Source organism: Pogona vitticeps, chromosome 8 (assembly GCF_051106095.1).
Source record: "Pogona vitticeps strain Pit_001003342236 chromosome 8, PviZW2.1, whole genome shotgun sequence".
NCBI classification, from domain to species: Eukaryota; Metazoa; Chordata; class Lepidosauria; order Squamata; family Agamidae; genus Pogona; species Pogona vitticeps.
In genome coordinates, this window is record NC_135790.1 from 15279091 (window position 1) to 15304403 (window position 25313).

The 25313-nt window shown below is 42.4% G+C and overlaps 1 protein-coding gene across 10 annotated transcripts in view; it reads right to left on the bottom strand.

Annotated features, from left to right (window-relative positions):
- The window catches only part of PKNOX2 (PBX/knotted 1 homeobox 2), a 529964-nt gene that overhangs the window by 91859 nt on the left and 412792 nt on the right, over positions 1-25313 (bottom strand). For all 10 annotated transcript variants that reach the window (XM_078379795.1, XM_078379793.1, XM_078379794.1 and 7 more), the window contains one exon: positions 8762-8933. In XM_078379795.1, coding sequence (XP_078235921.1) covers positions 8762-8933 — 172 coding nt within the window. The remainder of the gene's footprint in view (positions 1-8761; positions 8934-25313) is intronic.

Genomic DNA, 25313 nt, shown 5'->3' on the forward strand with positions numbered 1-25313 from the left:
ATGTAGCCACCATTTGCTACTCTTACCTCGGGCAGAAAAATGTCTCGGGCGAACCCTGGCGATAAAGCACTCAGAAGACTCCAGGTTAGATCTGTGGCACCTCCAATAAAAAGAGTTACTGAGCAGGCAAGGAAACAAAACTGCAGTCCCAGAAGGCCATTGCTTGTTAAAGACAATATTGCCAAAACTGGGAGTAGATATTACTGACTCTGGTCACAGCAATGGGAAGTCACATTGTGCCAAACAGTAACAGAAACCATAGGAAAACTAACACTGTGGTCACATTGGCAATTTGAATAGATTTCTGATCAAACTTTTTTAAAAATCAAGTTCAAGTCATGTGGCATTTAAACCAGTGGCTGCATTTATATGCACTGAATGGAAATAATTTTTTTTCCTGGTGATTTAAACAGTTTTGGCATCTACACTGCTGAAATCGACTCATTTCCACAAAACCGCACTGGACTGAATCAATTTTAGAAGCGAAGTATTTTTTAAAAATCCCTACTAGCCAGTTGAAAAAAACATGCTTTGAAGCCCATATAAATTGATTTTACCCTTGCATTGTGTGAATGATAAAATCTAAACCAATTTAAATGATGCTTGAATGTAGTTCTTATTGACAGTGTGACCACAGCCTTCAAGCAAAATGTCATTTTGTCACACAAAGCTGATACCCTTCATGGATTCATGAAAACAAAAAACACAGTTTTGGTACTGAAGAATGAATGATAGTCAATAAGACATAAATCTATTTGTAGGGACTATTCTGGGCAGTAGACATATGGGGGAGTACAATTGGAAAGAAAATTATGCAGTTGGAAAGTTGACAGCTGTGAAGTTGGAAAAATGGGCTGGGGGATTAAACAGATGTTGTGAACTAGTGAACATGCAAAAAACTGTTTAAAGAATTCAATGACAATTGTGAACCAGAAGGTGGGGAAAAACTGCGTTTGAAAGGTACAGTCTTGGGAGCACACATTTGATAAGGAAGCTGGAATAGATAAGTAACTTTGTTGCTGAACTATGGCAGATTCATGAAAGAATCAATAGTAGATAAGAGCTATTATTGACTGCTGCTATGGAGAAACTGTCACTGGCAGAAAGACTTAATCAGGAAGCAAAACACACATTCTCTGGCCTTATGTATGTACGTGTGTGGAAGTGTGTCTGATGGAACATTTGGGAAGTTGGCAAATCTGTCTCTGTGGTTTTTTTTTTAAACTTCCATAGTTCCTGTTCTAATGCTTCAAAAGTGTAGTTGTGCAGGGTCGGCATCCTTTCATTAAAATCCTCTCTGTAACATCCTGGTAGAATTACAGATACTGCCGGGCTGAAAAGTACTGGAAAATCGGAGGGAAGGAGAAGGAAGGGGCACAGTGTCTTCCGAGCATGTGAAAATGTCATCCAGAAGCTGTTGGGTAGAGTCAAGGGCAACCCTTGTCTTTATTGTCTTTACTTATGCTCCAGTAATAAAGGTATGTCACTGAGATCAAGTGGTGGCAAAAAAAAAAAAAAAAAAAAAGATGCCATTAGCCTCATGGGAAGACAACAGCACCTTTACATACTCCTGAATTCACTTTTGCAGTTTTAAATGTGACACTAAATCCCTTGGATAAATGACACAGAATTCTGATATAAGAACAGTGAACTTTAATATAATCTGCACAAAAATAGCAGGAGGCGGCTGCAAAAAGGTGGTTAATTCTGCAGACAGATTCTTAAAACACAGGAGGGAACCAAGCACAATTTAACTCATTGTGGTTTATATTCTATCCTCTTAATCACAGAACCAGAGGAGGAGAACTCACTGATTTTGACTTGGAACAGTGTCTCTGGGCAGAAGTAGTGTCCTTTTTCATATCAAGAAAAAAAGCACCCAGAGAGTAAGAGAGACAGCAAGAGGGCATAAGCAGAGAAGGACTGGGAGGAGAGAGAGAGAGGAGAGAGAGAGAGAAATGCAGACAGACTTTCCAACATATTTGGTCTTTAAAAGTTGATGCAAGATTTGTTGTTGTTTAGTCGCTAAGTTGTGTCCGACTCTTTGTGATCCCATGGACCAGAGCACGCCAGGCCCTCCTGTCTTTCACTGCCTCCCGGAGTTTGGTCAAATTCATGTTGGTTGCTTCGAGGACACTGTCCAACCATCTCGTCCTCTGTCGTCCTCTTCTCCTCTTGCCTTCACACTTTCCCAACATCAGGGTCTTTTCCAGGGAGTCTTCTCTTCTCATGAGATGGCCAAAGTATTGGAGTCTCAGCTTCAGGATCTGTCCTTCCAGTAAGCACTCAGGGTTGATTTCCTTCAGAATGGATAGGTTTGATCTCCTTGCAGTCCAGGGGACTCTCAAGAGTATCTTCCAGCACCACAATTCAAAAGCATCAATTCTTCAGCGGTCAGCCTTCTTTATGGTCCAGCTCTCACTTCCATATATCGCTACTGGAAAAATCATAGCTTTGACTATGCGGACCTTTGTCGGCAAGGTGATGTCTCTGCTTTTTAAGATGCTTTCTAGGTTTATCATTGTTTTCCTCCCCAGAAGCAGGCGACTTTTAATTTTGTAGCTGCTGTCACCCTCTGCAGTGATCATGAAGCCCAAGAAGGTAAAATCTGTCACTGACTCCATATCTTCCCCTTCTATTTGCCAGGAGATGAAGGGACCAGTGGACATTATCTCAGTTTTTTTTAATGTTGAGCTTCAGACCAATTAATTGCACTCTCCTCCTTAACCCTCATTAAGAGGTTATTTAATCCCGCCTCAGTTTCTGCCATCAGAGTGGTATCATCAGCATATCGGAAGCTGTTGATATTTCTTCCGTCAATCTTAATTCCAGTTTGGGATTCATCCAGTCCTGCTTTTCACATGAAATATTCTGCATATGAGTTAAATAAGCATGGAGACAATATACAGCCTTGTTGTACTCCTTTCCCAATTTTGAACCAATCAGTGGTTCCATATCCAGTTCTAACTGTTGCTTCCTGTCCCACATATAGATTTCTCAAGAGATAGATAAGGTGGTCAGGCACTACCATTTCTTCAAGAACTTGCCATAGTTTGCTGTGGTCCACACAGTCAAAGGCTTTTGCGTAGTCAATGAAGCAGAAGTAGATGTTTTTCTGGAACTCTCTGGCTTTCTCCATAATCCAGCGCATGTTAGCAATTGGTCTCTAGTTCTTCTGCCCCTTCAAAATCCAGCTTGTACTTCTGGGAGTTCTCGGTCCACATACTGCTGAAGCCTACCTTGTAGAATTTTGAGCATAACATTGCTAGCGTGTGAAATGAGTGCAATTGTGCGGTAGTTGGGGCATTCTTTGTCACTGCCTTTCTTTGGGATTGGGATGTAGACTGATCTTTTCCACTCCTCTGGCCATTGTTGGGTTTTCCAAACTTGCTGGCATATTGAATGTAGCACCTTAACAGCATCATCTTTCAAGATTTTAAATAATTCAACTGGAATGCCATCACCTCCACTGGCCTTGTTGTTAGCTGTGCTTTCTAAGGCCCACTTAACTTCACTCTCCATGATGTCTGACTCAAGGTCAGCAACCACACTATCTGGGTTGTCTGGGACATCCAGATCTTTCTGGTATAATTCCTCTGTGTATTCTTGCCACCTTGATGTCTTCTGCTTCTGTGAGGTCCCTCCCATTTTTGTCCTTTATCATGTCCATCTTTGCACAAAATGTTCCTTTAATATCACCGATTTTCTTGAGCAAATCTCTGGTTTTCCCCCTTTTATTATTTTCCTCTATTTCTTTGCAGAGTTCATTTAAGAAGGCCCTCTAGTCTCTCCTTGATATTCTTTGGAAGTCAGCATTCAATTTTCTGTAACTTTCCCTATCTCCCTTGCATTTTGTTTCCCTTCTCTTCTCTGCTATTTGATGCAACATAGCAGCAGCTGTGTGTTATTTATATTGAAGCACTGTTTGCATGATTTTATTTAATCTGCAAAAATGTAATTCTCATTCTTTTCTCTTGTCAGGAGTGCCACAAAAATATCTTGCCCTCTTGCAGGGCAAGGAGAATAATTTTGCAGTTCCTCAGCCTGATGAGGCAAGAGAAGATTTACTAGATCCCTATTCTATACACTGAAATAAAGAAGGTAAAACAACAACAACAACAACAACAACAACAACAACAACAACACACACCAATCGGTTACTTTTGTGCTTTAAAAATATCCATGATCTCAATGGATCAGTGAGTTGTTTATCCCACCACAGATCTAGTGCATCTCATTATAACAGATCACAGGAAGTGCCAGGATCACTCTGCTTTTCAAAATCATCAGGTATAACTGCACAGTTCCAGTACAGAAGCATCTTCAGCTGAAAAAATTCAGCATGATGGGATGAATGGGAGCATTCTGGATTGAAATAATATATTGATGGAATAATCCCTAAATAATATAAATAGCCAGTAGAATGGAAGCCTGTCCTGGGCAACTAATACAATCAGCTGAATCTAGGAACCAGCCAGCTCCATTTTTGTTCATGGCCTTAAAGTGTTTTAACGAAACCTGGTCCAGAGCATTGTGCAAACTTTAAGAGCAGACCTTAGCTGGGCGCTGCATTTACATTTCATAAGAACACCCCATGTAGTGTTCATTCTGATACACTGCAGAGAATCAGAATGATGGTCTCCTTAAGGGTGCGCCCACATGTATTTCATACAATGTCCCAGAGTAATGCTACATCACACTCCAGGAAATTTATAATGTTTATGGCAGGAATATACAGTATAGTCAAATGTGTCCAGATTCCTAAACAATAACTAACTTTGCTCCTCTGTTTGTGCACCCATGTCAAAAAGGAAAGATTCAAGCCGATCACTTGTGTGACTTACGTTGTTTATGCTCAAAGCTGACAAAGATGGAAAGCTGAACTTGTACTTTCAAGGCCCAGAAACAGTAAGTTTTGACTGTTATTATAAGCAGTTGAGTATTACTTTATTATTTTTTTAAGCAGTTTAAATGCTGCTTTTTTATATTGTGTATAAAAAACACTGTACTCTCCCTTCCACTTTGTCATCTTTTCAACAAACACAATAGGACATGAGGTTGAAGCATCCAGCCAGCACTTGAGCTGTGTGATATCCCTCCTCTATCATTTAATAAGGCCACACCCCATAACTATATCACTTTTGTATTTTTGTATGCTAACTGGGAAAATCTGGAAGATGCAGCCCCAAAGATAACTTTTACAACACCTGTATAAAAGTTACTAAAACTACACCACCAAAGGAATGAAGTCATCCCATGTTCATCTATAATAAGGACAGAATGCAGTAGTTGTATACCTTCAATGGAAAAAAGTATTCATTACTGGGTATATAATAATTATAACTATAGTTACTTCCAAGCTCCAAGCAAATGGGAAATGAAACTCATAGGGTGCTTCACTAACAATATGAAGCAACACCATGGTCAGATATGGGTTTAAAAGTAGATTTTAAACATTTATAGATTACAAGTAATCATCATCATCAGTGTGGCCACACACCACCTCTGGATTAAGAGGCAGTGTCCATTTGAGTACAAGGATGCAATCAGATGGAGAAAGAGCTAACATTTTGGACCACTTGTGACCTGGTCCAGGGCAAGCTATTTTCTGCTAATCACAACCCAGCCCAACCCTTTTCTGTGCCCCAGAAGAGATGCCCCTGTTTGGAGCTGGGCTGGAGTGGTTCCTGTGCAGAGGGAAGGGTGCCTTTAAGGGAGATTGTTCTCAGTCAAGTTACCCTTTCGAGCACAATCCAACGAGAGCCTTTCTCGCCATCTGACCACACCCTGCTGGAAAATGAAAATGTGAAAAGGCTGTTGCTTTTAGGGTCCTACGGTAGGTTTTCTGGGTGCATCTGGCTAGGCAGTGTGACAAAAAATATGTTGGACTAGAAAAATATTTCGTTTGATCCCACAGGGATCTTCTTATTGCCCTGGGTCAACTCCTGTGGCAACTCACATTGATGAAGAAGAAAAAAGAAGAAAGGCCAACTACAAGATGAATCAGATTTTTAAGTTCAGGGAATGTGGAGCCTAAGAGAAATAATGGAAAGAGTGCAATAATTGCCTTGAGAGCCATTGGGAAAGCTGGATCAAGGGGCTACATTCATTCTAATATTCTGCAAGTTTCCTTCTTGGTATTTATGACATTTGTAAGTCCCATTAAGATTTATTTGAGGTGGTCCTATTTCTATCAAAGGGGCATAAAAGCTGAGGCAGCAATTTTGCTGTCAGATCCCAAAGATATTGAAGCAGTTACAGAGGCCGGATTATACTACCCTGTTAGTTGAATTATCAGCATATGCACAGTGTGGTTACTGAGCCATAACAACGTTATAACCATTCAAAGCTACATGCTCCATTTGGGTAATAATGGGGTTGGCCAATCACAATACATGGATTTGCATAATGAGTACCTAAGAGAGATAACTATGCACTAATTATGCAAATCAGGCAGCATGACCTGTCAAGGTGCTGGCAACATCCTAAGAAGCAGAAATGCTTTTTAAAGGGCCTGAATATATATTTTTTATTTGATGACTGACTGTTGTGCATGATAGAACACAAAATGGCATACAGTCTTTGTACAGTTTCTATACTGAAATTAGGCTAATAGTTTGCAGTCTAATAGTACTCTTGCACTGGCAATGGATCAACATTTTCCACTGCACCTGAGATCAGCACCATGGTTTAGGTGATGCAGGTCAAGATACAGAGCATGCAGACGTTTGTCTGCCGTCCGGTTTCTTCTTCTTGAATATATCATATGAGCCAACTGTACATCGAACTGCCTAATGGTAGGGTTGAGCCTAAAGTGGGCATGTATCCTACTTAATGGAAGACAATCTCTTTGAAGGATTCCCTTAGGACAGTATCCTCTACCTGGAAGTTTGTCCAATCCAAATCTGATTTAAAGATAAAATACTCTGAAAACCAACACCAGAAGTTTTAAATTTGTCTCCAGACAGTTAACACCTGGATAACAACTGGACAGCACCCAATATAGGCAGGCACACAGGTCACCTGATCATGGTGTTCATCACCACATTAAGATGTAAGAAAATTTTTTAAATTTCTATTATAGTAAACATTTCCAAATTGCAGCAAAACAAACGAAGGGCCTTAGTAAAGATAAAGGTTCCCCTTGACATTTAGTCCACTTGTGTCTGACTCTAGGGGGCGGTGCTCATCCCCGTCTCCAAGCCATAGAGCCAAAGCGTTTGTCCAAAGACAGTTTCCGTGGTCAAGTGGCCAGCACAACTAGACACGGAACGCTGTTACCTTCCCACCGTGGTGGTACCTATTTATTTACTTGCATTTTTACATGCTTTCAAACTGCTAGGGACAAGCGACAGGAGCTCACTCTGTCGCATGGATACGATCTTACGACTGCTGGTCTTCTGACCCTGCAGCACAGAGGCTCCTGTGGTTTAACCCTCATCACCACGTCTTAGGATACCTTAATAACTAACAAGTTTGTTTGATCTAAGCTTATGGCAAGAAAAACTCATGCAGATGTCATAAGACTCTCTGTTGATTTTCCAGCAACAGATAAGCACGACTATATCCCACTGGAAATTTCTGAACTGCCATCTTTACTAGCTTTCTTCAACCTGGTGTCCTCTGGCTGTACTTAACTACAATTTGTACTGTCCTAACCTTTCTGGACATGAATGATTGGAGCTGTAGTACAGTACAAGTGGAGGGAACATGGTTGTAGGCGGGTGATCTGTACAGGTATATATTAGGCATTCATGTTTGTTTGGTTTGGTTTGGTTTTTTGGTCTTTGCAAGTTCTGTGCAACTCCATACCCTATTCTGTCCTGCCTCCTTTTTCAGTAGCGGGCCTTGGCTGCTCTTCTGAAGCAGTGATATAGAAACTTAAGGGACTGTCACACAATTAATATTAGCTTTGTTGCCCAGCCTTTTATAAAATCATGGGCTATAAGCATGTGAAACAAAGGCCATAAAGACCATTTTCTTGAGGGTTGGTGATTCTTATCATATTTTATCACACTACAAGCCATAAATGTATATAGACATAAACTTAGTCATAAGCATGAATATAAGATATCTATCACAGGGATGGTTTCTCACTCTCTTTACATGGAGAGACTTCCTTAATGTCAGAAGCTTTCTTCCCTTAGGCAGCGATATTCACTTGCTAGATTAGTTACTTCCTTTAAAAAATGTCAATCCCACATGTAACCATCTTCCCAAATGACTCTGATGTAAGAGACCTTCACTTCTTCCAGAGCAAACAGCTGTGCAAACTTCTAGCATGAATGACTGCTGGAAATTCAAGACAGTAAGGTTTTATTATGCAAAATAGGATACATGCAATTTTCCCTTAATTGTTCTGTTCCTGAAATTATTAGAGCATCAGAACCAGGACTTTCTTAGTGCTAATCTTCGCCCAGATGCCTCGGAGTCTTGTAGAGCTTGAAAAAAATTACTTCCAGGGAACTTCTCCCAAGATCCCCCCACCCAACCCAGCAACAAAAGTAGTTTTTCAAAGCTCAGCTAGAGCATATGATCCAATTAGGATGAGGTTTAGATCATAGCTTGGCAATATAATTTTTGGGGGAGAAGGACTTTGGCTCCCAGAATCCCCTCCAGCCAGCATTGCTGGGTGAAGGAGGATTCTTGGAGTTATATTTCCAACCTCCTGTTGGGAGAAGGGGATCTGGAGAGCCTGCACAAGCAAACATTCCATGTAAGGTTTATTCACAGGATCCACTAGCCCAGGTTAAAGCTTTACCAGATTGTCCAGCTCAGGATCATCACTGAAGAATGGTTTGTGCTCCTGTTCTTGCTGATGGACGAAATTCTCAATGTCAACGTCAAAGCTGGCAGAAGTGATACACTCTGAGCCCTGCGTCGCCTGCTCACATTTCTCAAACAGCAGGGTCAGGAGGGGAAAGAGAGGATGCCTGAAGGTAAAGAAAATGCAAGATTACTTCAGAGATATAAGCATTGTCACCAAGATCAGGTTTATGATCCCATGGACAGCACAGTTTTGCACAGCACTACATTACATCCATGTCAGCTGCCCACGGTTGCTTCCCTTGTCATTTCAGTGTTCTTAGTTTCTTTGCTTGCATCTGTCTGTGGAATGAAGAATTCCTGGTCTCCACAAAATACTGTGAAAGAACAGCCCAGTAGGGGTGCCGGGGAAGAAATCATTACATCCACTTATTTAGGAGCAACACTGACTTGATGCTTTGCAGGCATGAGGTGTGAATCTCAGTTGCCTCTCATTAATAGAAAGCAGTTTAGATCAGGTTCAGAGCTCAGAAGTGTTATTTCGGTGGACTACAACTCTCGAAACCCCGCAGGAGGCATGGACATTGAAATAATATTATGGTGATATTGCTCAGTTTTTCTTTTGTTTTGATCTGCTATGAAACTGAACCACCCAACCATAGCACAGCTTGGCAATGCAGAAGTTCCCAAGTTCAGTCCTGGGCTCTCTCTCTAAAATGGCCTAACAGAGAATAAGCGAAAAGAATCTTTCCTGAGACTGGAAAGATGCTGCCCATCAGTGTAGACAATATGGAGCTCAATGGACCAAAATTTTAACCCGGTACAAGAAAACTTCCTATGTTTCTGTATTTCTGCCCTAAACCTGTCCAGGATTGTTAAATCCCCTTTAGAGTAGAAACAATGAATTAATGAAACTTACTCTAAATACTGACATTACACGTGCATATCTTCTGCCTGGGATCAGCAGTAGGGTTTAGCTCTGTGTGTATGTAAGCTATATGCATGCAGGCTTGTTTAGCTGCTTCTGAAATAAGTCAGGCTGATAGAAATTGACTTGCCCAAGGTCACCCAGTGTCCAAGTGGAGATTTGAACTCCAGTCTCTTGAGCCACTCTCTGACATTACACATTAAACCACGCTAGTGTAATCTGTGCTCTTTTTAAAGTGTACAAATCTGTGATGCTATTAAAGTCTCTAACCAAGTCCGCATGATCAAGGGGTGGAGCCTGGGTGTCAGAACAACAGGCACAATCTTGCTTCATACATTGCGTATTCCCTAAATTAAGGTTATTGCACACAAGGTTTAAAAGAAAAAATAAGTAAGCAAGATCCAATTAAGACAGTGCACTTCATTTGGCTGTCATAGAATCATAGAATAATGAAGTTAGAAGAGGCCTATAAGGCCATCAACTCCATCTCCCTGCTTAAAGCAGGGATCCAAATCAAAGTACAGTGGTGCCTCACATTACGACGTTAATTCGTTCCAGTGAAATCGCTGTCTTACGAAAACGTCGTAATGCCAAATTAAAAAGCCCATAAACACGCATTAAAACCTGATTAATGCGTTCCTAGGGGCTTGAAACTCACCGTCCAGCGAAGATCCTCCATAGCACAGCCATTTTCGCTGCCTGTGCAGCGAGGAATCCGTCCCAGAAAAGAGCGGGAGCCATGTTTTTTTTACCTGGCGGCCATTTTGAAACCACTGATTAGCTGGCCAAAAATCATCACTTTGCGAGAATCGGTTCCCGAAGCAGGGAACCGATCATCACAAAGCGAAATTCCCCCATAGGAAACATCATTTTGTGATTGCTTTTGCGATCACAAAACCTTCAACGTAAAGCGATTTTGTCGTAAAACGGAGTGCTCGTAATGCGAGGCACCACTATATATCTTACAGATGACTGTCTTAATTTTCTCTTCAGTGCCTCCACTGTTTGAGCACTCATCACCTCCCAAGGTAATTGGTTCTATTGTTGTAGTGCTCTAGTCATTAGGAAGTTTTCCCATTATTCAACCAAAATCCGTCTCTCTCTAACTTGAGCTCAGGGATGATCAAGAACAGATCCTGCCCCTCCTCTGTATGAGAATCTTTCAAGTACTATTTGAAAAGTGCTATCGTATCACCCCTGAGTCTTCTTTTCTGAAAGCTAAATATGCCCAGCTCTGTCAGTCTTTCCTCTTGGGCTTGGTTTCCTGTCCCCTGATCATCCCTGTTGCACCTCCTCTGAATTTATTCCAATTTTTTTTTTCATCCTTCTTAACGTGTGATGTCCAGAACTGGAAACCATACTCAAGACAAGGCCTAACCAGTGCCAAACAGAGGGAACTTGTAGTTCATGGGATTTGGAGACTATATTTCTGTTAATGCAGCCTTAAACAGCACTTGCCCTTTTTCCAGCTACATTGCACCATTGGCTTATATTGAGTTTGTAATCTACAGCAGTGGTCCCGAACCTTGGGCCTCCAGATGTTCTTGGACTACAACTCCCAGAACCCTTCAACACCACCTCTGCTGGCCAGGATTTCTGGGAATTGAAGTCCAATAACATCTGGAGGCCCAAGGTTGGGGACAAGAACCCACCATCTTGCAACTATATATTTGATTCCCCCCCCCCCCCGCCCCAGTAGAGAACTTTGCACTTATCTCTGTTAAATTTCATTCTGTTGTTTTCAGGCCAGTGCTTGAGTCTATCAAGATCTTTTTGAATCTTGTTTCTGCCTTCCATGGCATTCTACCCAATTTTGTGTCTTCCACAAATCTGATAAGCATCCCCCGCACCCTCTCATCCAAGTAATTGGGAAAAATGTTGAAGCGCACCGGGCCCAGGACTGAGCCTTGTGGTACCCCCACTTGTTACCTCCTCCAAGTTTCAGAAGGAGCCACTGACAAATGCTCTCTGTGTACAATTCTGTAACCAACTGTGTATCCAAATGACAGTTGCTCTATCCAGTCCACACTTAGTTTGCTGATCAGAATATCATGGAGCATTTTGTCAAAGGCTTTGATGAAGTAAAGATATATTATGTCTACAGCCTTCCCATCATCTCTAACAGGGATGACCTGATCAAAAAAATAAGCTAAGATTAGTCTGGCAGGATTTGTTCTTCACAAACCCATGTTGCCTTCTAGTTGTTACTGCGTTGTTTTCAAGGTGCTTGCAGAGTGATTGTTTTATAATCTGCTCCAGAATTTTCCCTGAGATTGATGTCAGGCTGATCACTCTGTAGTTTCCAGGTCCTTCCTTTTTGAAGAAAGGGACAACATTAGCCCTCCTCCAGTTATCCAGTATTTCATCCATTTCCCATGATTTTAAGAAAACAGACGATGTTTGTGAGAGTGCTTTGGCCAGTTCCTTCAATACTCAGCTCATTCTCAGGTTTTGCCTTCCTAACACCACCCCTGCAATTTTTTTGCTACTTGTCTGTACTAAATCACATTGAAAGGGTAAGAGGTATGTTGTGAGTAAAATAGGCGTTCCAAACCACTTTACTGTAATGTGGCAACAAAGCTGCTGAGATTGGCAGCACAGGCCTAACATAATATCAGATATCACATTTCCCTTCTGCCTTCACATATGTGGAAAATGGGGGAAAACATATGTCCATTTCATGAGGGGCTGAAAGTCATGCTTTATGTAATCACAGCCAGTGTGTTTTAATTTCTTTAAAGCCTGTTAAGTTGAATGCTCAGTGCTACAGCTATCCCAGGAGTCTGGTGAGCTGAAAGATCTATTATACACATCAACAAATCAGAGGAACCAACGGATTAGCCAAGCCTTCCAGGACGAAGACAAAGAGAAAAGCGGGTGAAGGGGTTAAACTCCAGTATAAGTCTTCATTTGCAGCCACTAATACTGCAGCATATTACAGTCTAATCTAGACTGATCCCAGTTTAATGCAAGATTCTTCAAGCCATGAGCAGAATACGAGGGGGAGAAAACTCCCTGGTCGTAATTTAGCCAGCCCTGCCGAGGCTTAGCTGAGGGATATGAAAGGCAAATTCCAGGCGGTGTTATGAATTATTTCGCCTTATGAACCTTCCCACTCTCAACAGATGCCTGCTGCCATTTAAACAGCCACTAGATCAATTAGAAATGAAAGGCACAAATCGACCCTGCGCAAGTGCACTAAATTACTAGGAACTAATAATCCGAGCAGTAATGCCAGGTGGTAGGAGTTCAGCAACGCACCCCCAACCTTTGCACACATTACAAATTCCTTTTCAGTGTTATGGAGAGAATTAAAGTGCACACAGTGGGAGGAGGGAGATAGCAGCATTTTGTAACCCTTTAACAAAAGGGGCAGATCTACAACTCAGGTATTCAGGTGGAATATGGAATCCTAGGAAGTGGAAGGGAGAAAACAAAACCAGTCCATTTTAGGGGTAACGGCATGCCCAACTTTTTTTTTTTTTGATGCACTACCCAATCAAATTTGGTTGAAGAAGAAGAACGAAGAGAATTGAGCACTGAGCAGCAGCTATACAGCAGACTAAGCAGTACAGAGATTCCTCGGTCACTAGAGCTGCCAATCAGCAGCTGAGACTTCAGGGCCAAAACCCGAGGTCAGGAGGCGAGTGTATTGTGATGGCACAGGGGAGAGCCCTTGGATCGCCACAAGAGGTGTGTCAGGCAAGAGAAGCAAGAGCAATGCACGCTCATATGCTGAGCCAGTGAGCTTTGGTGCCACTATGAAATGAGTGGAGAGGGGTTCCCAGGCTTTAAAGATATTTTACAAGCAAAATCCAAAGTTTCTTTTTCTCTTCGGTCACTCACCCTAAGATCTGTCTCCCTGTCTGAAGAACCAGAAAAACTCCTTGAGACTTCAGCCAGGGCCCTAAGATCAGAACCTTTTGATCACAGTCTTTCTTAGGGTGGGATATACTTTATTTATATTTCAATTATAGCATTCTCTCCCCCTCCCAAATTTGCATTTATAGCCTTGATCAGCATATGAATAAATATTTTGATACAGATCTGTGACTCCCCCCCCCCCGCTTCTTTTGCGGCAACCTATTCCTTCCTTTTTTGGCAATGAGCAAACGGCCACTGTGGCTATTCAAAACTTCCTTCCCTGACATAGGATCTCTTTGCTAAATCCAATGTAATAGTTTCAAAACATTTTGAGACCATAGCTCCTCCCCAGACTATTTATGGACATCTAAATACATATCCCGAAACTTGCCCAACAGGGATATCCAACAGTCACAAGAATCTAATTGACTTAGATGACCCCCAATAAATTCACTTATCCCACAAAGTTCATAACAGTGATAAACAGATCACAGAGGAACTGAGATGGATGCAAACAAGTAAGAGGGTGGAAACTTCCAATGTACAGCAGAATACTTCCCCAGACTCCTCCAGTGACCAGCATTCAGAGATTTTGGATATGTTCTTGAAGCAGGAATCCACAGGAGTCCAGTTGATAAACAGGCAAATCAGCTATGGCACTACTACATACAAAAAAAATATAAAAGTTGCTTATGGACTATAGAGGATCCTGGTCTAGCCAACAACACTCAGAGCATGACAGGAGGTACTCCATGCAGAATAGGAAACAAGACTCCCAGGGAACATAGGGATGGGGAAGGGCAGAATACCTGATCCAGGTATAGAAAAAGCCACAGTAGAAATCAACCAAATGGTCAACAAGCTGGACATAGGAACCCCAGGAAAGAAGCATCAAATATAACAACTAGCAGAAAGTCCTCAGCCTCCTGGACTGTCATGAGATGAAATAGGATCACCAATAAAACCAATTATTATTCATTCCATCTCCCTTCCAGTCAGCTCTGCGTTCCCAATGCCAGGGAACAAAATAAGCCCAGTTGTATCAAACGTTAGCAGAGTAGGCCCACAATATGACAAAACTGAGTATCTGGAGAAGGCACTTGACACACCTAGGGTGCGGAGGCAAAATCCAGGTCACACAAATTGACTGCTCAATCAGCAGGATTCCAACATGTCAGCATTCCCAACAGGTCAATCCAGGAAATTCCAAAGAGCTGGCATCTCAGGCCAAAAAAAAATGGCAGCAATAAAGGCTGCAATAGGTCAGCTGGTATTTTGTCGTGGAACATATCTGGATGGAAGTCCAAAGCACACGATTACAAGAAACGTGGCTTATGGCTAACAATATGACATACACACCAGGTTTCATAACATAGGCCAAACCAGCACACAGAACAAAAAACAGGGGCAGAGCCTTTGGAGGGCTGATTATGGTGGGATGGGGAACTGTCAGCTCCAGTACCTAACCTCCTTGCAGTCAAACTTGTCACAGGCAGTGCAGTGATAATTATGATAAATGCCTATGTATCCCCAATCCTCCCAATATTATACAATATCTGGCTGCAGCTAAAATATCTGCTGGAGGAGTTGGGCTCCAGGTTCCCAAGTGGCATGATCATACTACCAGGCAATTTCAATACCATGATGGGTTCTTCACTGCCAAAGGTTGCAGAGTTATGTGATATTCAGGCTCTCCAGATCTACATTATTGGAAATCCAGAGAGAGAAAGATAAATAACACAGATCTAATTTTATTTAGGACAACTTACTACAGATTATAGTTTTCAGTGGATGTAACTCAGTACACTCATTCACCTATTTCTATACATATTCAGAAAGTATCCTCGATTACATCTGTGTTTCAAGAGGGAAGGCCCATTTATTTTCTGGGATAACCATTAATATTAGGGAGGATAGTGACCATCAACCCCTAACAGTGAAACTAGCAGTAGAGTCAGACTTAAGGCTAGCTCCAGGCTCAGATAAATGGTTAGAAGTCCAAATTTCATCAAGAAAGAAGACTAAATTGGCAGAAAGTAAATGTGAGCAAAATAAATGCTCTCTACAACTCAAACAAGAGTAAGATACTACTTGATATTATTTCAAAGCCTGATTCTGATGCTGACTCAGTACTGCAAGCATACCAAGATCTTTGTGACTATCTGAGACCCCTTCTACTAACTAACTCAAGGTCAAATAAAGTAAAACCCTTGAAGACTCTCTGGTTTGATGAAGAATGTAGAGTAGCAAGGATGAAGCTTAGAAGGCAGATTCATAGATTACATCTTACAACTGATCTTAGACAACAGGGCATTATGTTGAAACTGAAATGTGATTATAAACAACTGATCAGAGTGAAGAAATCTGAGTTTCAGCACAAATTTTGTTCAGGTCTCAAGATAGCAGCAACTACGAGAAATGCAACCCAGTTTTGGCACATAGTAGCTGGTAAGGTTAGAGAAACAAAATCAGTACCTGACATTTCCATTTCAGCCACAACATGGGAAAATTACTATACAAACTTATTTAAAGAGGACAGAGCAGAAAGAACATTCTGCAGGCAACTTTCAGCACCAGATATCAACTACCTTCCACCATGGCCCCCAATATCTGCCTCTGAGAAAAAATTGTTTATCCAGTCACTGAAAAATGGCAAGAATTTTCTCCCACCTGAGTTGTTTAAGACAGACATAGATTGGTGGGCCATATTCATGGCAGGTCTTTTTACACAGATAAACAATACAGAATGTGTTCCAAAAGGTTGGAAACTAAGTATAATTATACCAATACAAAAGAAAGGGGACCAAAAAAAAACCTCTTAAGAACTATAGACCCATCAGCCTGATTGATCTCTCAGCAAAAAAATTATGCAAAATACCTCTTGCAAAAAACAGAGGACTGGGCCCTCCTTGCTGTCTGAAGAAGAAACGGGATTTAGAAGGGGGAGATCTACATCGGATAACTGCTATATCCTACACCACTTGAAAACTAAATATAGGAGGGAAAGTGGGCAGCTTTATGCTGCCTTCATTGACAGCCTTTGACTGGATAAACAGGTGATAGCTCTGGAAGAAAATGCTTGATCCCAACATTGATTTGAGGCTGCTGACTTTAATGAAAGCTCTTTACTCTGAAACCAGTCTCAGGATCTGTACTGGCATCATACAAGCTCTCTCAGATCAGCTTTCAACATAATAGAGCCATATTCTAGCCCCATTTCTTTTCAATTTTTATATAAACAATATCATCAGAACCCTCCAAAATCAAGACTTCCATATATCCAAAATTTTAAACAGGTCTGTAAATATTTTACTTTATGCAGATGACATTATCTTATCGTCCACTACACAGGTTGGACTGAGAAGACTGCTAAAACGATTTAGTTCTTATTGTGTAGAAAACATTTGTTGTTGTTTAGTCGTTAAGTCACATCCAACTCCTCATGAGCCCATGGACCAGAGCACGCCAGGCCCTCCTGTCTTCCACTGCCTCCCGGAGTTGGGTCAACTTCATGTTGGTAGCTTTGGTGACACTGTCCAACCATCTCGTCCCCTTCTCCTCTTGCCTTCACACTTTCCCAACATCAGGGTCTTTTCCAGGGAGTCTTCTCATGAGATGGCCACAGTATTGGAGCCTCAGCTTCAGGATCTGTCTTTCCAGTGAGCACTCAGGGTTGATTTCCTTCAAAATTGATAGATGTGTTCTCCTTGCAGTCCAGGGGACTCTCAAGAGTCTCCTCCAGCACCACAATTCAAAAGCATCAATTCTTTGCCAGTCAGCCTTCTTTATGGTCCAGCTCTCACTTCCATTCATCGCTACTGGAAAAACCATAGCTTTCACTATGCGGACCTTTGTCAGCAAGGTGAGGTCTGTGCTTTTTAAGATGCTGTCTATGTTTGTCATCACTTTCCTCCCAAGAAGCAGGCATCTCTTAATTTCGTGACTACCGTCACCATCTGCAGTAATCATGGAGTCCACCATGTAGAAAACATTAATAATGTCAAATCCAAAGTTACAGTCTTTGGTTTTTAAAAAAAGTATATAAGTGGAACAGAAATGCAAAAGAACTGGAGCAAGTTAAATCCTACTGTTACCATTCATAAACTTCAAAGCTATAGGATCGTGGTCCTTTCAGATAAAGAGAAGTGAACTGAAAGCAGCTGCCTGCCTGCAATCATTGAACAGACTGCTGAATTTTACTTTTCCAGGCACACTACACCCAATTTTAAAGATCTTCAAGGCAAAGGTAATACCAATACCAATATTCAGTGCTGTAATCTGGGGTTTTGCTTTCCTCTCCAATACTGAGAGAGTTCAGAATCGTTTTGTGCTCCCAATGATATTGGGAGCCTCAAAATCTACATCACCCTGCTTAATTAGAGTGGAACTGCGTATGGGAACGATTGCTGTACAAAATGCCAGCACTGTCAGTTATTGGTGCAAAATTAATCAGATGAAGAAAAGGAGATTTCTTAAGATCTGTTTAGCAGAAAAGAGGTTAACTCTCTATGAACACAGCTGGTTACAGAAATTTTCCAAATTACTCCCAAAATACATTTTTTTCATACAAGTTTATGGAGTAATACAAGTTTAAGGAGTAATGATATCAAAAATATATTTAGACAAAGAATGCTAGACATTGGAGCTCAAACTGACCTAAGTGTTATTAGATCCCTGAAAAATGTGAAATGGTCAGCATGAAAGTAATCTGATGAACACACAAATTTTAATGTACTGCATCTTAATATAATCACAGTGAAATACCACCTGTAACTGATTAATCTATCTCATAAGTATTGTTTCAAAGGTATCGAAAGTATTGACTTAAAAGTATCTAACATACATGCATATTTATTTTATATATATAGCCCTAATTTTAGCTGTTTTTACTGTTATTTATGTCAGCCGGACTGATTGTAGCTGTACTTTCTTGCCATGGTCTTTGACTGGTGCAATAAATAGCATACACATTCCTTCCCTAATACAATGTCACACATAATTGATAGCTATTATTCTTTAAAACAGGAGCACATTGGCCTGTATGGCTGACCATACAAGAGAAATAAGTGCTGGATCCAGAAATGCGAAAAAACAATTTTGAAAGTCAGTGCCTTCTCATATTAGTATCATTGGTATTGTGCTGGCACTTTTAGTATCATTAATACTCCTTAGCACTTGTCATATTCTTACCAGTCAACATGGGGAGAATAGTAGCAAAATATAAATACTTTTATTACTAATTTCAGTGAGAGTTTTGTTAGTTGGTAAAGCAAACAACTCAAACTTGCAGGCACTGTAAAAGAAATACAATACGCTGTATCACTACTGAAAGGTACAACAAGTTTTCTTTTATCAAATATTGATACTATTTTCTGTGCATAAAAGAGACAAGGACACTGTCTCAGCTGGTGTGCTTTTTGCCTATTATGAATGGGATTGTCCATTCATCATGAGAAAACAGTCACTTGTAAGGAAAGCCAAGAAAATAATATAATAGAGTGGTAGCTTTATTGATTTCCCCCACCTAGCAGGTCATTTCACCCACGGAGGCAGCCTCAAACAGAATGAGTCCATAAGGAATTTAAGTTTTTTGTTGCTGATAGAAAAGGGGCTAATGCACAATATCGTAACCTGGCAAGACGGAAGAGTTGTGCAACACCGTAAGACATGGGGAAGCTAAATATTAAGGGGGGGGGAAGGAAGAAAGAAACGTTAGAGGATAGACTAATCCGGAAGGATATGAATTCTTTTTATTCCATACAGTATATTCTTTCTTATTTGGGCCACTTCTCTCTTTGTCAAGGCATTTGTGAAGCAGAGATGGTTGTCATCTGGCCATGGCCTGCTTTAAAGATAGCCTGCAGTCCAACCATGAGGCAGAGTGATATAGTATATATATATACACACACACAGTATTGCCTTGAGTGAGTGTGGTTGTCATTTGGTGCCTTGCCCTAGGCAGAAAAAAACTCTTGATATGGCCTTGACAGCTTGTGAACCGAAGTACACCTCATTTAGTTTCACAAGAGAAAAGAAAGCGAGGTATAGATAAAAATCTATCTCCTGTCTTTCTTGTATCTCATGCACTGTCATGTCTATCTGTCTGTCAGCAAAATAAATCCTTCACAAGGCATTCTCTATGATGACTGGGTAGGACCAAAACTATAAGTTACCTTAAGAGGTCTTTATTTGTTCTCTGTACATATGGACTAAGATATCAACGTTATCACAACCAAACATTGTGCGGCTGTGATTGCCACAAAAAATACAGTTTTAAATGTTAGAAGGCATAGATCTGCAGATGCTAGGAGATCAAGGGGGCCCATGTGAGTTGTCTTAGTACTAATGTCAATGACCACTGAGGCGGGGGGAGCGGACATCGGGGTATATATGAGTCAACCCCTTAGGAAAACACTTGAATTGGATGCCTGAAGAATTGAGAAACAGGAGAGGTTGGTAATTGATGTGTGACAATAGCGGAGAGATATACCCTAAGCTATGACAGAGAGAATTCTCGGAACTTAAGGCAGAGAAGGGAATGTAAAACTATGCGAAGAGAACGATTAATTGGTAAACTGGTTATTGAAGAAGTGAAGAACTGGAACTTTTTCTGCTTATAAAGATAGGCCATCTGGTGGAGGTCTTCCTGGCCTAATGGAGGACATTTATCAAGCAGGTAGAATCCTCCATGCTGCCAGATGAAGTGCTGGGAGTTCTGGTTGGTGAATCTGAGCCCTGTTTTGGGTGAGGAAGATGAGGAAGGTGGTAGACTTCGGATAAGAGTTGATACAGAATCAAGAAGCAGGGCTGACGTGGCCACCACAGAGCTATGAGGATGGTATTGACCTTGTCCTGACAGATGACTGCTTTTTGCAGGAGTGGGAATGGGGGAAATAGGTAAGTAAGTGTCCTGGGCCAACGTCTGACAATAGCATTGCCGAGGGAATTCTTGCTGATCCCTGCCCAGGAACAATGGCATCTGCATTTCTGATTTGTACCCAAAGTCAAATTTGGGTATCCCCCCAATGAGTACATCGGGTCCAAAAAAACCATTTGGTCTAACTCCTACTTGTGAGCCTGGTATATCTTACAGCTGAGTAGATCTGCAAGGGTCTTGTTTTGGCTAGCTACATGGACTGCCGTGAGTAGTGAGAGAGGCACCACTCCCATAGACCCACAGTGAGGTACAAGAAGCTTGGGGAGTGAGTACTGCCTTGTTTGAAGATATAATACATTGCTGTGGTGTCGTATGTGGGAATTTGTACCATTTTGCGGCAGAGGCAATTCTTGAAGGTACTGCAGGCTTTGCTGATGGCTGTGACCTCTAGCTCATTGATGGGGAGCCGTTCCTCTTTCTGTGACCACTGGATGTGGATCTAGAGGGATCCACATGGGTGTGGTTGTTGGTCATCCCTTTGTCAGGTTTTGCTTGCAGGACCACTATGAAACTTGAGTGGAAAGTTTGGGAGTGAGGCATAGGATAGTATGTGGTGGGTCAAAGTGGGGGTCGAACAGTGCTATAAACCATGCCTGGTTTCTTCAGGTAGGTATGCTGGATGACAGAGATCATTAAGGCCATCATGCCCAGGACACATTCACCATCAATGAGGGCACCAGTGCATGAGGGATGAAGGCATCGAGAAGAGAGATTAATTTGAGACATACGTCCTCTGGGAGAAATGCCTGTGCCTTGGGTACCGTATCCAGAGAGGCACCAATATAGTGGATGCATCTGGTAGGTACCAGGGTAGACTTTTCTAAGTTTACTGCAAGGCTGAGATCTTGAAGGAGACTTACTGTGAAACGCATGTTGCACTGAGCTTTGTGGCAAGAGTGAGTGACAAAAAGCCAGTTGTCAATGTATGGGAAGACTTGGACACCCTTTAACCTGAGGTATGCTGCTACGAGGGCCATGCATTTGGTAAACACCTGGGGCGCTGTGGCCAGTCCGAATGGTAACTTCTTGAACTGATAGGGCTGACCCCCGAGCTAGAAGCAGAGATAAGACCTGTGGGATGGACTGATGGAAATGTGGAAGTAGGCATCTCGTAAACTGATGACAACAAACCAGTCTTTCTTTTGAAGTAGAGGAAGAATGGACTCAAGGGTAAGCATGTGAAACTTGGTGGTGGTGACATACTGATCCACTTCCCTGAGATCTAAGATCAGGCAAAGGCCTTTGTCCTTTTCGGGGACTGTGAAACAGCGAGAGAAAAATCCTCGCATTGTGTGATGAGGTGGCATCACTTCTATGGCATCTTTGAGTAATAATGTATTTCTTTCTGCAGGATTACTGATGTAGGCATGATGGTGTGAGACGTTGGAGGGAGTTGGAGGAATTATATATGGTACCCACTTTTGGTAATGGACAGGACCGAAGCATCTATGTTGATATTCCTCCACACAGATAAGCGTTGCCAGAGTCATGGGCGGGATGCAGGTGGATGCATGGTGGATGCAGGTCATGGGCAGGAGGTGGCAATCCAATCTCGACGGATGGAATGTCAAACGTGATGCTTGAGCTTACGGTCATGGTTTCTGGTGGTGTTTTGTTGGTGGTTCTTGGGACAGAAAGATTGCTGTTTATAATAAGAGGCAGTGGTCATTTGCCTCAGAGGTTCTTGTTGTCCTCTTGATAGTCAGCAACCCACATTCTAAAGGCTGCAGAGGAATAAAGCTGCAGCATATAGAGTTGATGCATCGACTATTGACTTCAAGGTACATATACTGGGGGTGGAGGGGCTTGTACTAATGTGTCTTTTTTTGACTGCAGAAGCTTTAGAATATTCCAAAGAGGCTCTGTGCATGTGTGGATCACCCGGAGTGTGATTCACAGAAACCATGAAGAACTTACTGTTACATACAGCACTGATGTTACCTGTCTGTCATGGGTTGGAGGGAAAGTTCCATCCTATGGGGAGTGGAAGGCGGGACATCAGGAGGAGGGGCTGTACTGTATATATATGTGGAGCTTGTGTGGAGAGCTGAGGAAGAAGCTGGGAAGAAGAAGCTGGTGTGGGAGTCTGTGTGTCAGACAGGGTACTACTGTGTGTCAGTCAGTACCTATCTGATAGGTTCAGGTGTCTTTATGGGTAGCCAGAACTGATAGGTTCAGGGTCTGTGCTTTATTTAAAGGTGTTCTGTGTGAACCAAACTGGTGTATGTATGATTGAGACTAAGCCACGTTACTGTATCTTATTCACTTGATCATTTTATTTTTCCCTGTGTGTTATTTAAATAAACCTTATTCCTTTGTTTGTTAAAAATCCATTCCTGGTCTGTGTGACTCCTTACAGGGAATGGTTGGTGGCAGCTTAGTGAAACGGTGGCATATCCCAGTAGGTCTGGGGTTGTCACATTGATTGGTGGCAGCGGTGGGATACGACTGGTCCAGTTGTCCAGTGGTCCAGCAAAGCCTTGGCAAGTGTGCCCAGAGCAAGGGGGGTCTAGTCAGGGACAATCTGAGAGCGCGTAGGTAATCTTCTAGGCTTACCTCACGGGGAGGTACGCTAGTGGAAGAACGTGTAACCTCAGATTGGGGACTAGATTAGGGAGCTCTGAGGCAACCTGTTTTGGCGGGAAAAAGCTGAGGCAAAGCTGTGTGAAGTAGCAGTGATCTAGCCTGTCTGCTGAGAGGCCTAGCAGAGGGGGGTGGACTCTGGCTGGCAACAGTTGCAAGTTAGTGCTGAAAGAACAGCAGCAATCTATAGAAGGCTGGTTCTGAGGCAAAAGAGAGGGAAAAAAAAGTGGTCGCTTTATTTTGAGGCTTGACTTTTGAAAGCAGCCTGTTCTGGGGGGGGATTATGCCCTTGACTCGAAGCCAAATGGCAGAAATGGGTGAAGTAAGGGAACCCCAGGTAGACCAAGGTTCTGAGGATGAATTTGGCTCAGTGCAGGATGACAGCACGGGAGAACAGAACCCAGAACTCAGAAAAATGCTCCTAGCCCAACAACATGAACTGAGGGTGAGGGAAATGGAGGAAAAGGAAAGGGAGAGGCAGAGACAATTTGAAAGGGAAAAGGAAGAAAAACAGGAAAGGGAAAGAGAGAAACAAAGACAATTTGAATGGGAGAGAGAGAAAATTGCTCTGGAAAAAGAAAGGATGGCGTTTGAGTTAAGAAAATTGGAACTGATGAACCAGAACAATAATAACAATAGGGATTCTGAGGTGGGCCAATTGTCTAAAACTGACCTGAAGAAATTCCCTGTGTACCACAAGGGGGATTGCCCTGAGGTGTTCTTTTCCCTTGTGGAAAGAGCGTTTGTGGACTTCTCAGTAAGGGAAACTGAGAAGATGACCATTATGCGATCTTTAATCAGTGGCAGCCTGGCAGAAGTCTATGCAGAGATGCCAGAGGAACTGCTAAAAGACTTCGCTGAGTTTAAAAAACTGGTGTTTGCCAGACATGGGATAAATGCGGAACAGCTGAGGCAAAGATTCAGGTCACTCACCAAGAAACCAGAGCAGACTTTTACCCAAGTGGGGGCCCAACTGGTGAGGTTGCTAGAGAAATGGCTATCTCAGGAGGGAACAGAGACCTACCAGCAGCTCAAAGACCTGATAGCGCTGGAACAGTTTTATGCAGTCCTGCATGGGGAACTGAAGTTCCAGGTGAGGGAGAGGAAACCGAAATCTGTGGCAGAAGCAGCAGAGATCGCAGATTTTATTTCCCAGATAAGAAAGCCCTTAGGTGAGGGGAAATCTGTAGGTAAACCCAAAGAAACCTACAGCAAGTACTCTCAGGGACCAGGAAAAAACCAGCAAGTGGGAGGGGCCCATGGTGAAGGGAAGCCCTCAGACACGAAACCAAGACCTCAGATTTTGGAGGGAAAACCAAAACAAGATGAGAAAGACTCAAAATACAGCAGAAAATGTTATTTCTGTCAAGGAAAGGGCCATCTAATCTCAGAGTGTGAGAAATTAAAGCAGCTAAAAGGAAATGTGCCTCATGATTTGAGTGGAACCAAGCCAAAAGCTGTGTTCTGTGTCCAGACAGAGCAAAGCTCCTTGTCACTGAGGGAGCCTGTTGCCATGGCTACTCAATCTGGAACAGTTACATCTGCTGATCAGGCTGGGGAAAATGGTCCTCTTGTGGAGGTCAAGCGCTGCTTACTAGTGAGAACAGATTCACAGTTGTTTGAAACCGCAGGGGTGGACGTAGGAATACTTGACCATCAGTATAAGGGGCTAAGGGATACTTGTTCCCAGGTGACCCTGTGCCATCCAGATATTATTCCTAGGGAGTATATAATCCCGAATGAGAGCCTAAAGGTGGCAGGGATTGAGGGACAGGTGATCTCACTGCCAGTAGCTGAGGTACCTGTGAACTTTCAAGGCTGGAGGGGAGTTTGGCGGCTAGCGATTTCATCGACTCTGCCAGCAGCCGTGCTCGTGGGAAATGACCTGGCTGAACATGTGAAACGGGTGCTAGTGATTACACATTCACAAGCCACCACGGGGACAGTTCAGGGGGGTACTGATGAGCCCGAGACGGAAGCAGAGGGTAGTTCCGAAGCTGTGGTGGAAACCTTAACCACAGACAGCCGATTTGGCCAAGAGCAAAAGGCAGACGCCACTCTCCAAAAGTGTTTTGAACAGGTGACAGACGCCCAGCTAACACCTGAAACCCCAGTGAGATTTTGTGAGAAAAAGGGAATTTTATATAGAGAGACCCTGAGGAATATCTCAAAAGGGGGAGATGGGATCAGAAGTCAGCTAGTGGTACCTGAAAAGTATCGCCCCATGATCTTACA